The following is a 15,281-nucleotide window of genomic DNA, read 5'->3' as shown; positions in this document are numbered from 1 at the left end:
TACTCTCTCTCTCATCCCTATTTTGCTGGGCCTCCATAACTCCGATCAATTACTTACGATAAATGTTTAATGCTAAAACCATGGTTTAAAGTTTTGTACAGTCTCGAAATGTTTTGGCCAGGACTAGAGCAAATCATTGACCCTCAAACATTGAATGTTCAATTTTGTTTTAGAATGTTTGGGGATGTTGCAGAATATCTCATAATTTTTCAGTCGAGATTGTTTCGGATTTTCTCCTTGCTGAATGTTCTCTTGAGGCAAAATTTTAAACCTTTGCTGAAACTGCATTATTCTCCTATCATTATTTGTTCTTCAACACATGAAGAATAACCTCTTGGTCTTGGAGGCGCCTGCCCAAAATGACATGCTGGGAGACAAATATTTCAACTGACCAAAAAGTACCTTGAGACCAGACGTAGAACCTTGCTTTTGGGTTTGCATAATGAATTCTTAGAAATTGAAAGTTCTGTGTTGAGTGTATATTTTCCTCCACCCTCAGGTGTATCATACCCCAGTCAAGCCCCGTGACCCTCTTATATTCATTGTTCTCCCCTTCTCCTACAGATCAGTCTTTTGGAGTAATTGGTTGGTTAATATGGTATCAGAGCGCTAGGTTTGTATAGGTCACGGGGTTCAAATCTTTCCACCCTTATGGACTATTACAGAAGCAAGTCAAAGAGCTATGACTACCATGAAAGCTGAGATAATATTGATTACATCATGAATGTTATCCCAAAAATCTAGGCCTGGCTAAACAAATCCACTTCCTCCATTTAGTTTTATCTAAGCCATTTCTTCTATTAATTCATTTGTCTTCAGATATGCTCTCTACTTAAATCCACTTTCTTTTTGGTCTTCCTCTTGCGTCTTTTAGAACCTTCAACTTGCATATTTCTTCTAACTGGAGTTGTTATTGGTCTTCACTGCTCATGACCAAACAAAATATCAATTTACTTTCCCTTAGTTTATCACCTATTGGGGCTACTACATTTCAGGACAGTGTTTTTTTTCTAATTTTATCTTTCACATCCATTTTTACATTTGTATCTCTGTTACTTCAATCTCTAACATATTGTTGCTTGATTACACAACTTTCAACCATATAATGCATAGCTGGTCTTACTGTTTAAATTTTCCTTTTAATTTGATTGGGATGTGTTACTTGGTCACATAGTTTCTAGAAGCATACCGCTTTAACCATCCAACTCTAATTCCAAGGGCAACATCCACTTCAATCTCCCCATCCTTGTGGATAATAGAACCATCAGAACAACAAAAATGGTAATTTGTTGGTATTACCTGATTATCAATTTTGTTCCTTTTTCTCTGTCCTTACAAAAATTGTACTCCATGTTTGTCCTTACAGAAGTTGTATTCCATATGCTCTATCTTTTACCAGTTACTCTAATTCCCTGGACTCAAAGCAGTTCTACAGGGTTCTAGTTTTGTGTTGATTGCTTCTTTAGTCTGATCAACTAACTCTACATCATCTGCAAATGACATATACAAAGATACCTACTCTTAAATATGCACAATTACTGTTTTATAACTAGAGCAAAGAAGACATACTCAGAGCTACCCATGGTGGACCTTAAATAGATAAATTAAATCATGGATCTCATGCTAGTAGTATGGAAGCCTTTTTGTCACTTCTATTACAGAGAGTGTTCCTTTTAGGAGTGGATATTATAAGCTATTAGCTATAGGTAGAGACAATGGGTTTCCAATAATTGAGATCATATCTCACTAACACCTCTTAGTTGGTATTTGCTGTAACAAGCTGCATTTTCTGCAATAAATTATTAATTGTAAGTGACGTCTCCAAACTTTGTTACGAAGGTTAGCTGCAAGAAGTTGCAATTTTTTTTGGTAATTGTTTATGCATTTCTGTCCATATTTCCATGTTTAGCAAATTAATGAGAAGATATCTCTGGTATTTTTTTGGTGTAACATATAGGAACCCACTTTAGAGTCTAGACAACATATTTTTCAGTCTAGTAGGGATCATAAACTGTCTTGTTTTTATTGGTCGGGACCATAAACTGTTAGTTTGCTTAATTAGCTACTAGGGAGGCCCAAGAATGCAAAGGTACTTTTTATTCTCGTTGGGGTCTTTGGGGAAAGATGCTGGCTTAAAGAGGCGTAGTGTTCTCTTTAAGAAGATTTCTCTGCAATAAATTATTAATTGTAAGTGACGTCTCCAAACTGTGTTATGAAGGTTAGCTGCAAGAAGTTGCAATTTTCTTTGGTAATTGTTTATGCTTTTCTGTCCACATTTCCATGTTTAGCAAATTAATGAGAAGATTTCTCTGGTATTTTTTGTGTGTAACATATGGGAACTCACTTTAGAGTTTAGACAACATATTTTTCAGTCTAGTAAGGATCACAAACTGTTATTTTTCTTATCGGTAGGGACTGTTAGTTTACTTAATTAGTTACTAGGGAGGCCCAAGAATGCAAAGGTACTTTTTATTCTTGTTGGGGTCTTTGTGGAAAGATGCTGGCTTAAAGAGGCTTAGTGTTCTCTTTGAAAATGTATTTCAACAAAAACTTTATAAGGAGGTGGAAAGATTGCATATGCGAATATTTTCCCTTAGATAACGTGTTTTGTTATAAGTTTATTACTGTACTAGTGGATTAGTTCAGGTTTTTTCCTTGGTTCTTTCATTCTCTATATTTCATTTTTTTCCTTCTTCCTCTGATAGATAGTTTGATGCCTTTCATATTCATTATGATTCTTGGACATTTCTATTCTGGCATCCTTTGGAACTTTGGATCAAAGCACAATGCCATGCATCCTGATACTACCTATTGATGAAAGTATGATTTAAAGCATCCAGCTATATAGCTACTCAAATCATATACAGTGACTGTCTGATCTAGATGTCTGTCATATAATTAAGTCATTATTAGATTTTGCTTTTATCCATACCAAATATAGATCATTCTTCATGTGTGTATTGTTGGTGCTTACAGCTTCGTGATGCCCGTGAAGTAAATTTTTCCTTTATATTCTGTTTAACTATTTATTTACTATGCCTTGTGACTTCATTCTGTAAACTTGCTCAAGCATTGGAATTTTTTGAGTAATAACAATTATATGTTAGAAGTTGTTTCTGTTTTCTCCTGGTGTAAATTCCTTCTATAATAGTGACTTCTCGCAGAATTAAAGATGAAAAAATTCCTAAATGTGTTTTGTTTTTTTTTTTTGGCCAATCATTCATCAGCTTATATCTATTAGAGATGAGCTTTTTGAGACTTTCCGAAGGAGGCACAAAGGTGTAATGGAACTGGAAGAAGTGCAGCTGACTTCAAATTCACTCCACAAGTTAAGCTCTTTATTCAATATGAGGATATTAATATTAATAATGAAAATTATGCTTTGTTAAAGATAGATTGCTGCATTGTCATGCATGATCTATGTCCTTATGTAGTGTGATGTCATTTAAAACTGATCTTTTGGTGGAAATTTGTCAAAATATGAGGATTTTATGTGACCCCCAATTTAAAGTATGTAAAGAAGTCGAGGTTAGATTTTAGTAAGGTGAATGGAATGAGGCATGTAAGTTATGTGATTTTTGTCCTAGACTTCGGTGGCTGTTCCCGGTCAAGAAGCTTACAGTGAATCACTATTTAAGAAGAAACAATCAGATTGTATGGAACCCTGTGTTTGGAAGAAACCTATCTTATCTGGAGATAGAAGAGTGCATCGAGCTCTTCAGATGTCTTGATAACATTTATATTCGTTGGAGGCCAACAATCAACGAATATGGAAGTATGGGCCAGACATTTATTTTACTTCCAAGTTCCACTTTTGGCTTTAAAAGGCATTTCAGTATGAAGGGCACAAGACCTTTTGTTTTACATTGACTGGATCCAAATAATCTGAATTGTTCTATCTGACTTGGTTTTGTCATAATCTAAACCCCGAGTCTGAGATTTAAAAAATCATCGTGAAAAAGCGAGTGTTGATCATTTCTTGGAGCATTGTGGTGTCGAAAGAGAAATGTGGGTGCTTTTTTTTTTTTGTAACTCTTCAACTTGCTGTATCTTTTTTTGAGGCCTTCATGGTTCTAATGTTAGGTGGAGATCTGGGCCATGAATCCTTTGTAGTACCTTTGTGGATGCTATTAGTCTGGGCAAGATTATGCTGTACAAACTTTAGTTTCAATTTATGATAATTGAGCTTGGAATGGAAATGGTTCATTCAGTATAGAAATACTTAAAATTTCTCTACTTACATAAATATTACAGAAAAGATAGGAAATACTCTTTTGAAAAAATATTTAATACTTAGTTGTTCTATTTCTTGTTAGTTAGCTTTGCTTATCTCTCCCAAATAAGCCTTCTACCTTCTTGCAGACATACACAAATTTTAAAAGACATCCATCCATCGGCCATTAGAGTGTAGCCATATGGTTTTCCATGCCTCTTTGTACTCAACAAGAAAATCTTTAGTGATTTACACTTGTTGTTAAAACACATGTATTTTATTTCATGATACGAAGGTAATTTTAGTTTATGTCCAGTTTGTCTTAATGATTTAATCATCAGTTTGAAGCTTTTCAATTTAATTGAATTGAAAGCAATGCCGGATTGTGGATAAAGAATAGTAGAGGAGTTGAGTTAAAGGAGAAGGGTAATAGGCGAGAAGCGATTATCCAGCTTAAGGAAGAAGAAGCATCTTGGGTCTTGAAGCAATTAGAGTTAGCGAGAGTGTCTTCGAAAAACTTTAGGGTCAAGTACTCCAAGGAGAGTAGGATCTTTTTCATTCAGTGTGATCAGAACACCTATGGAAGGTTTTTGAAACTACAACAATTTTCGGAAAAGGTCCGATCGCGAGCAATCGTTTTTCCAGAAGGTTTGGGAGGCAACGGATGGGGAGAAGTTGGCCTCTTTCTGAAAATGTTGCTAAATCCAGATATGAGAATGACAGCACTAGTGGAGGGTGTTGAACCAGGAAAAACATGGGCAGAGGTTGTTAGTGATTCCCAGGCCATCAAGCAGAAAGGTTCTGGTGGGCTGGTTGGGGCAGCGACCTCTACTTCTGGTTGCAAGCAAGCTCTCAACATCAGCACAATCTATGGCAACTGGAGATGGGCCTTCATTTGCAAAGCGAGCTCTCCGGAGGCAGATTGGGAAGGCTTCCTAACTGTTATTAAACAAGGTCTTAACAAGCCTGCGGGGATAAAATTTCTAGAGTGGGAACTCGGCTGTTTCATTTTGATGGTGGAGGACAGAGTTGATTTTTTGAAGGTATACCCCAGAAGAATGATTGTGGTGGGAGGTACGTCTTTCCATCTTCGCTCTTGGTTTGCAGATTGCAATAGCATCAAGCCGGAGTGGAAGACTGGGGGAACTTGGATTCGCATCGGGGGCCTACCTTTTCATCTTTGGAAAAGTTACGTTTTTAGAAAGATTGGAGAGAAGTTGGGAGGTCTTCTGCAAGTGGACTCGACCACTCTTTGCCGTGCAAAGTTGGACTGTGTGAGACTGAAAGTTGGTCTATCGCCATGGAGGATGCCACGTGGCCTATACCTTTGGGTCGATGGTAGCAGATATGCGTTAGGGATTGAGATGGCAATTGATGCTGAAGTAGGACTTGATGTTGCGGCGGCAGTTACAGCAAAAACATTAGATAAGGGAGAAGTTATGGGGGTTAGTAGCTCAGTAGAGAGAGGAACTCAGGTGGAAGAAATTTGGGTACGGTCGGAGGCAAACAGGTTCCAACCGGTGGAAGAGACAGGGAAGGTAGAGGCACCTGGAGTTATCACTTCGAACCGATGTTTATCGAATCCAGAGAGAGGTAGCGTCTGGCAGAAACCTCTGAAAAACTTGTTAAACAAGCAATGTTCCTACAGTGAAACACGAGGCAGTAGTATTAATTGCGGGCAGCCACGCCGGTGGGAGAAAAAACATTTGAATTTAGTGAAGTTATTGGGTAAAGCAGCGAGTAACTTAAAATATATGAAAGGGCTTCGTAAGATTGGGGCAGTAGAGAATAACAAGCCCAATTCGTTTGATGAAGGGGTTACGGTATCATGGGCCCAGTACGAAGAGGGAGGCCACAACACCAAAGTTGCCCAAACCAATACCGTTGATGGGTTGGACTTTGAGGCCCATAACCTTGAGGTAAGGCACACTGATTCTATAACCCAGGATAGGGTTGAAGTTGGGCTGGGAAGTGTGGCCTATGACGTTGTTGTTGGGCTGGGTAATAAGGCCCACTTCGATGTTAGAGAGGGTACAAGTTTAAAAACACAGGCGAGGGAAGCAGTTGGGCTTGGCGAAGAGACGCACTGGACTGCAGACTGGCCGGGCAGTGAGGCCCATAGGGACGACAATGGGTTTAATGCGACCGGAGTTCAAGAACGAGCTTTCGATGGGCAGGAGAGCGAGGCCCAAAGCAATGATACAAGGATGGGCGGACCAGACTTGACGGACAACAGTAGGATGTTTAAACTTGGGGGCCCAGGCGAGTGTCAAAACTGCAAGCCCAAGGGGAGGCATGGTAAGGCTGGAACTATTTGGACCGGGCCCTTTAAGGGGCTTGGGTTGAGGAGAAAGAAAGCCTGAGGCTTGTTTCTTCGTTGCAGGGCCTATAAATCAATAATTGGTAACATACAAGCTGAGAAGGCAGATCAGCTGAGGACTTCGTCTATCTGGAAGTCGTTGGAGAACTTTGAAAGCTTACAGGACATCGACAATGGTTCTGAGAACTGGAGGAGCTTCGTCGCAGACAGGTCGACAAAATGGGAGGAAACGGAAATTGAATGTCTAGGTAAGGGGATAAGTAGGGCTGGGCAGAAACCGTTTAACGAAGGAGAGAAAGATGCGGAAGAGCAGCTTGTTGGTTGCGCGGCCATAGTGGAAGGAAATGGATCCATTGAGGGTTGTATTCTTAGCATACGACAGGGAGAACCCAGGGCCATGGTGATTTCGCAACGACATGGAATAGGAATTGGTGAAGGTCAACCCCACATCATAACAATAGTCGGGAATTGGACTCTGGGTTTCGAGGCAGAAGGAAGGTGCTTATTTACTTTGTCGAAAGGCACAAGAAAATTGTGGGTTCCATGGGCTTGTTTCTCCGCATTCACGCTGGGGGGCTTCGTTGGACTGGGAAATTTTTCTGTTTTAAGCCTACCCTGCAGGAGATTAAACTCCGTAGCAAGCAACCAAGATCTTTGGTATGATTACCGTACGAGAGGGGGGGGGGGGAGGGGGTTTCTCTGTTTGAGTCTGATATGGAGAAGGTTAATAGGAGGCTATTGAAAGGCAAGGTGTGTTCTCTGTTAAAGTCGGCAATGCCAGAAAGATTGGGTATGGATAGCAGAGAGCATCAAATTGAGATACGGAAATTAACAGAACAAATCTTGGCCAATTTGCTGGAAGCTGGTTTAAAAGTGGGGATGTCCGTCAGAAACGAAGGCAGAATGTCCCAGTTGTTGGTTAAAGTGGCGTTGAAAACCAGTAACAGAGTGGAGTGCTGCATGCAGAAGGTGATGGGACAATGGCCCCTTTCAGGGGATGATATAACTGTTAACGAGGGAGTGGTAATGTCGCCCAGAGAGCGTTTCCAGTATGAATTCTCCAAGCTTAAGATCACGAGGCACCTAGTGTGTTGTGATAAAATGGTTAAGGAAAGGAATTAAAGGCTGAAGAAGGAGATTATCCAACTCAAGAGATCTGTGGAGGATTTTTCACTCATGGCTACAAAAGGGAAGAGGGTCGGAAGGCGCTTATCAGGTCTTAATGTCGATTAGAATTTTGTCTTGGAACGTTAGGGGCTTGAATGCGGTCTCGAAAAAAGCAGCAATCAAGGCCTACCCGAAGCAACAAAAACCGCATCTTGTAGCCTTGCAAGAATCAAAGTTAGATAAGGTGGACGATAGGGTGATCAAGGAAATTTGGGGTATTAGATCAGTTGGGTGGTGTGCGCTTCCTTCTTGGGGGGCCTCGGGCGGTATCATTTTATTATGGAACAAGAAGTTAGTGGTGGTGGAAGAGAATCTCATCGGAGCTTTCTCAGTCTCAATCTTATGTAGGTTGATCGGAGAGGATTTTTCTTGGGTCTTTTCAGGAGTGTATGGCCCAACCTTAGAGAGTGAACGAACACATTTTTGGGAAGAATTAGATGACATCAAAGGTCGTTGGGACAAACCGTGGGTTTTGGGGGGAGATTTCAATGTTGTCCGGTTTTCGTTTGAGAAGAGTGGGAGGCCGAGAATCACACCAAAGATGCGTAAATTTTCAGAATTTGTTGATCGTAATGCTCTGATTGATCTTCCGCTAAGTGGGGGAAGATTCACGTGGTCCAATAATCAAGTGAACTACAAACTTAGCAGACTGGATAGATTCCTAGTTACGATGGGTTGGGAAGAACATTTCGGAAGGCTTATTCAGGACAAATGGCCAAATCCCGTGTCAGACCATAGTCCTATATCTTTGGTGGCTGGTTTACCGAGAAATCGGCCAACCCCCTTCCGTTTTGAGAATATGTGGTTAGAGAATCAAGGTTTTGGGGAGATGATAGATACTTGGTGGAAAGAGCATTATTTCGATGGCAGGCCAGGAAAAGTGCTTAGGCTCAAACTGAAGGCTATAAAAGGGAAGTTGAAAACCTGGAATAAGGAAATCTTTGGGACTATGAATGACAGAAAGAATAACATGCTGTTGGAACTTCAAGATCTTGAAGACAAAGAGGAGAGAGGGATTTTGAGTGTTGAGGAGAGATCAAGACGGGCGAATCTAAAAGTTGAGTTCCAAAAATTAGCCACAATGGAGGAAATCTGTTGGAAACAAAAGTCGAGAGTGAGCTGGCTCAAGGAGGGGGATAGAAATACTTCTTTCTTCCATCGTATGGCGAATTTTCATAGTCAGGTTAACTTCATTTCAAAACTCAAAGTATATGAGTCGTGGAAAGTAGGGGATGAGGAAGTGTGTGAGGGGGTGGTGAAATTCTACAGCGATCTTTATACGGAAGAGTATGTGGACCGGCCCACTCTAGACTCTCTACACTTCGATGGCATTACCCCAGAGCAACAGAGATGGCTTGAAAGATCATTTGTTGTAGACGAAGTGTGGGGAGTGGTGCGTGGTTTGGCTAGCGATAAATCCCCAGGGTCGGATGGTTTCTCACTAGGTTTCTTCAAAGCCTGTTGGGAGACGGTGAATGATGATGTTATGGCGGCTATCGAGGATTTTTACAGGGAAGGTTTCTTAGATCTGGGTTCTAATTGCACTTTCCTGGCTTTGATTCCCAAGGTGTCGGGAACGGAAGATATCAGGGATCTCAGACCGATTAGCCTGGTGTGTTCAGTTTATAAAATTATCTCTAAATTCTTAACCTCAAGATTCAAGACGGTGTTAAGCAACATCATTGGTCCAGCATAGGGAGCATTTGTGGCAGGGAGACAAATTCTGGACGGGGTTCTTATAGCTAATGAATGCATTGACTCACGTAGAAAAGCGAGAAGTCCCGGGCTAGTCTGCAAAGTTGATTTAGAGAAAGCCTATGATCATGTGAACTGGAACTTGGTAAAATACCTGTTGAGGAGGGTGGGTTTCGGTGATAAGTGGGTCAGGTGGGTCATGAAGTGCATCTCAACTTCCACGTTTTCGGTATTGGTAAATGGATCAGCAACGGGGTTTTTTAGAAGCTCGAGGGGTCTTCGCCAGGGGGACCCGTTATCGCTTTTTTTGTTTGTAATTGTCATGGAGGCCTTGGGAAGGATGTTATCCAAGGCGGTGGTGGAGGGGGAACTCACTGGCTTTTCCACTAGTGTGGACGGGTTGGTGTCCCATCTACAGTTTGCAGACGATACCTTACTCTTCCTAGATTACTCACCGAGACAGTTGAGCTTTTTAAGTAGCATTCTTAGGTGTTTTGAGGCAATCTTCGGTATACCAGTAAATTTTCGTAAGAGTAAGTTGTTTGCTGTAGGTGAGGTGGACGGGTTGGAACCGGCGGCGGCCTTGATTGGGTTCCAGACAGAGACCCTTCCATCCACATACTTGGGTCTTCCTTTGGGGATGGGTTATACTAGTAAAGACATTTGGGAGTCGGTGTTAGAAAGGATGAGGAAGACACTTAGCATGTGGAAAGCTAAACTATTATCTAGTGGAGGGAAGATTACATTTATCAAGAGTGCACTGGCCAGCATCCCCATTTATACTTTTTCTTTATTTTCCTTGCCAAAAACTATAGAAGTGCAACTAGAAAGATTTTGTCGAGACTTTTTGTGGCATGGCAAAGACGGCGAGAGAAAACATCATTGGGTGAGTTGGAGCAAGGTATGTCGACCCAAGAGGTATGGGGGATTGGGTCTTCGGAACTTTGGTGTTATGAATTCGGCGTTGTTGGGAAAATGGCTCTGGAGGTTTGGGGAGGAAGGGGAAAGTCTTTGGAGGAAAGTAATTGTCGACAAATACGGAGTCACAGGAAGTGGTTGGGAGAGTGGTCCGGCGAGAGGTGCGTTGGGGTGCGGAGTGTGGAAAGGCATCCTTAGAAGATCGACGGTGTTTAAGAATAGAGTAAAATGCAAAGTTGGGAGTGGGACCAAGGTGAGACTCTGGGAAGACTGGTGGTGTGGGAACGGTCCACTCAAGGACTCTTTTCCAGACCTCTTTGACTTATCCCTAAAAAAAGATCAAGTTGTAACTATATTCAAGAGTTTAGAAAATGGCACGTTGAACTAGGACTTTGGGTTTAGAAGAAATTTTAATGATTGGGAGGTGGATAGACTAGGGAGACTGATTCTTAGGGTGAAGAATAACTATGTGCATAATTTCTTAGAAGACGAGATTGTGGGTAGGAACTCGGGACGGGAAATTCACGGTTAAATCCATGTACGATAGCATTGTTCTAAGTAGTTTAGCGGTTTTCCCTCATGCTTTTGTCTGGGGTGGGAAGATACCGCCCAAGATATTGGTTTTCATCTGGTTGGCGGCTTTAGGGAGACTCGCAACTTTAGACCAGTTGATTAGAAGAGGCTTTATCTCCCCAAACCATTGTTGCCTGTACAGAAGTCAGGCGGAATCGGTGGATCACTTATTCATTCATTGCCGAGTGGCATATCACATGTGGTCGCACTTTTTGTCTTTATTTGGGGTAGTGGGTTGCTTTCCTCACTCAGTCAAGTCGGCTTTGGAATCGTAGTTGACATGGGGAGCTTCATTTTCGGCTTCGAAACGGATTCTTTGGTTCTTGACTCCATTTGTTATTTGTTGGGGTATCTGGACAGAGCGCAATCGGTGCATCTTTGAGGGGAAAGTTTCTTCAACGGAAGGATTAGTCCTTTCTATTTTGGAGCTCTTGTATTTTTGGAGCAAACTCTAGAAGGAATTTAAAGGGGTTTTCTTTGAAGATTTTCTCGTGAGATGGGATAGGGTTTGTTCATTGGCTTGAGAGTAGCTCGTCTTCCACTTGTTTGTTTGTGTTTTTTCTTCCTTGTTGTGTTTTTTTGTTCTTGTCGTTTCGCTTTGTTTCTTGGGTTGGTCACCTCGACCCCCTTGTTTTTCTTTTTTCAATAAACTTATCTTTATTGATAAAAAAAAAAATATATTGGATTTTTGACTTTTGTTTTGTTTTTTAAATCTTTACAATGATTTTCCATTATCGTTTGAGTGGGTCCTTTACCTTTCTCCCTTTGGGCAACCATGTCCTCTTGATGTAATCTACACCATTATTCTAGTGGACTAGGTAGGTCCAAGAGATTAATTAGGTGCTTGAGATGGTGGTCTAGATGACCCCGTATCATATTCATGAAGATCATCAGTACCACCACCTTCCATGTGATTTTCTAATATTTCAACATCATCATGGTTTTTCCTTGATTGTTTATCCCTTAATGATTTTCCTTTTGATTTTAAGAGGAACACTGAGGCATGGTAGAGGATTTGATGCTGCAATGCGCACAAGGTGTTAATGGTGCCGTGCAATGCCACATTAGCTTACATCACCACACAGTTTACAAATAGTGGTCCCTTCTCTGTAACACTTATGGTAATGCTCGTATTTCCAACCTGGGTCATTATATTTAGGCCTTAGCGAAGAAGTGGCCAAAGAAGAAGACATCATGATGAAAGATGATAGTACAATAATTAATGTTGCTTATGGAAGATGGAGAATCACTTTCAGGTTCTTGAATGTTGCTTCTTGAATTTAAGGTTGGTTGGATATTGTTTCTTGAAGAGACCCTGAAGATGAAGTGAAAGACTTGCTTCTGAGCTTGAATGGTTCTAGATGCTAATGTAGAAGAAGCTAGTGAAAATGGGAGTTATAGGAGAAGAGGGAAAGAAATTACTTAGAGTGGAGCAGGAATTGGGTGGGTGGGGGCTTTGTGTGTTTGGGGGGGATTGGGTATTTACAAGAGAAGACGAATTAATTTAATGCTCCAATGGTCAAAGTTTTGACCATTGGAGCATTGTCCTATGTCATATTGATCCAATAGTCACTAGATCACACATGCCATGCAATTTAGTGACCATAAATCGCATAAGCAATCGCTATGACAACTATGATGGACATGCACATTATCTTTTGAGGATGGAACATTACTCTTGATGCAGTTATCAAGCTGTCTTTTGACTTCTTTATCATCTTTGAACGTAGGATTGTAGTGGAAACATGTGTTCGGAAATCAACCATTGTCAGTACAATGCTCCTTTATTCAATCTGCTTAGAATGTCCAACCTCTCTTTGGAAACTATGACAAAAGTAGAGATGGTCATATGTAATACTTTTGCATCATTAATATCATGACATCATTCACAAAAAGCAATTATCATGGACATGAATCCCATCAGGCTTTTGTTGCATGTGTACTTCCATTCTTCATATCCTAACACGGTACACCCTTTAGTTGTGTGCTTACTAGTTAAATTTAGCCCTCCAAAATATTTCTGTAAATGCACTACGTTTTCCAATTGTCACAGCATGTATGGGCAGTAGGATTGATGAGGACATCACAAGTATACTCTTCAGAGTGTTTCAAAGGAGAAAAATACACTTAGATTCATTGTGGATGGACGGAGTATAGACGTGAAGTTTATGGACGAGCACCATTGGAATTTTATTGAGTCATCATATTTCGTGTTTTTATTTAGTATGTGTTTATGAGTCTATTTTCATGTTTAGGATGAGTATTTGAGCTTATTTTCATGTTTTATTAGCCTATGGTGTTAGTTTAGGTGTTTAGGGGCAATATGGTAATTTCATATTGATTTTTTTAACGAGTTTTCATAGGCTGAAAATTCAAGGGAAATGAAGTTACGGGATTAGGACATAAATGGTATTTCTGCTTTTATTTTAAGTTTTATTTACAACCATTGGATCTCCTTATTTTAGTTGGATGGTTGGGATTAGATTTAAGGTTTAGAGAACATTATAAATACTTGCTTCTTGCTGTAATTTTCTTCAGTGATGAATAAAATTGAGATAAAGTTTTAATATTCCCATTAATTGTGTGGTGTGAGTCCATTTTGGAGTGAGTTCAAGGCTACATTTGTTTTCTCTATTGATTTCTCAATCGAGGTGGTTAGTTTTTTTTTCTTAACATCTTCTTTCTCACTTTCTCTATTAAATTTCTGTTTTGAACCACTAAAACATCCATAAACCCTACTCAATACATTCTATAAATCAAAACCCCATCGACATTGTCTTCTCCGTTGAAACCTAACCCTAATACCCATAAAAACCCGATCTAACCATTACCCACTTGAACCACATCATTCCTTACCACCCAAAACCCTAATCACCTTCCATTTTTTTAGCCTACAATTTCTCCAAAAGTTGTTAACTTATTGCTTCCGTAAATCAGCACCACTTATTTGACTATTTTTGCATTAAAATTGAGTTTAGAAATATGTTTTGAACATCTAACTGAAACCCTAAGCTAGAGGAAGACTTGTCTTCCATTGGAATCTATTGTTAGTACTTGAATAGCTATTATTGTGGGATTGTGACGAATCCTAGGACTATTTTGATTATCTCTTGGATTCTCTTGCATATCCATGAATGTATGACCTAATGATTTATATTTTAATTGCTTATGTTAATTCAGTCTGATCTTAGATTTATCATCTTAGGGTAACATTTCATGGTCCTGCATCAACTTTGGTATAAGTGATAAGGTTTAGCTTAGGGTTCTTGTCGTCACGCATTTAGATTAGGATTCATAGAGATTACCTTGTACATATCATTATCTTCTTGGAAATCATAATCTTATGTTGCATATGTCCACTCATAGTGTTAAGGGTGACCACCTCGAGAGGGATCTCGTTGAGCTTACCCGAGTATTAATGACCCTTTCAAACCGTGTGTCTCAAAATATCATTGATAACAATGCTCGTTTGATCGTTTTGGAATCTATTTTACAAAACAACCCCGATGCCTTAGATGACATTAAGGTCCATATTGGAGGTCAAGGTAGAGGTCTAGATTTAGGTCAAGGTGGAGGATGAGGTAGATTTCCTCCACCACGGTGTGTTGAGGTTTGGGATCCTTATAATCTTGATGATAGAGTGATGTGTAGCATCAAGATTGATGCCCCAAACTTTGATGGACGACTTGACCCAAAGGCCTTTCTTGACTAGTTATCAAACATAGACCATTTTTTTTTGAGTATCATGAGATGTCTGAAGGTTGTAGAGTGAGGTTAGCCAAGATGAAATTAGTGGGCCAAGCCAAACTTTATTGGACTAATGTTGAACGCAAAATTGAGAGAGCTGATGAGTATCCCGTTGTCAATTAGGCTGAGATGAAAGAGAAGCTCAAAGAGAAATATCATACTGTCCTATCAAGAGAGACTTCTAGACCAATGGAAAATGCTTCGCTAGGGATCTATGATTGTGAAAGAATACATCTCAAAATTTGATGAATACATGATGCAATACGATGTCAACGAAAATTCCCGTGTGACTCTCTCTAGATTTAGGATGGACTTACGTCTTGCGTTCCAAAAAGAGCTCATTCCCCATGACATTAGCATCTTAGATCACACCTATCTAATGGTGCAAGAGTTAGAGAGGTATTTGAAATCATAAGTAATCAATTGATTTGATCATCATGGCCGAGAGTTTCGACTTATTGCTCCTGGAGCCTAACCTAACTCAGGAAATCCGCCACCTGGGAATCAGATAAGCACTATTTCCAATATCAGGAATGACAAAGGAAAAGCCATAGTTGGTGAGCGTCAACGAGGGGATGGCAAATAAAGATGTTATAGGTGTCATGGTTATGGACACCATACATACCAGTGCCCCTCTAGAGACATCAA

General features: G+C 40.2%; 1 protein-coding gene across 1 annotated transcript in view; it reads left to right on the top strand.

Moving 5' to 3' along the window:
• Positions 1-15,281, top strand: part of DGS1 (dgd1 suppressor 1) — a 77,159-nt gene that overhangs the window by 23,009 nt on the left and 38,869 nt on the right. The window contains exon 7 of the mRNA XM_086452015.1: positions 3,228-3,328. Coding sequence (XP_086308141.1) covers positions 3,228-3,328 — 101 coding nt within the window. The remainder of the gene's footprint in view (positions 1-3,227; positions 3,329-15,281) is intronic.

This window comes from Akebia trifoliata, chromosome 8 (genome assembly GCF_017979445.1).
Source record: "Akebia trifoliata isolate Shusen 1 chromosome 8, ASM1797944v1, whole genome shotgun sequence".
In the NCBI taxonomy this organism is placed as follows: Eukaryota; Viridiplantae; Streptophyta; class Magnoliopsida; order Ranunculales; family Lardizabalaceae; genus Akebia; species Akebia trifoliata.
The sequence above is the reverse complement of the archived record's forward strand: the minus strand, read 5'-3'. Positions and strand labels throughout refer to the sequence as shown.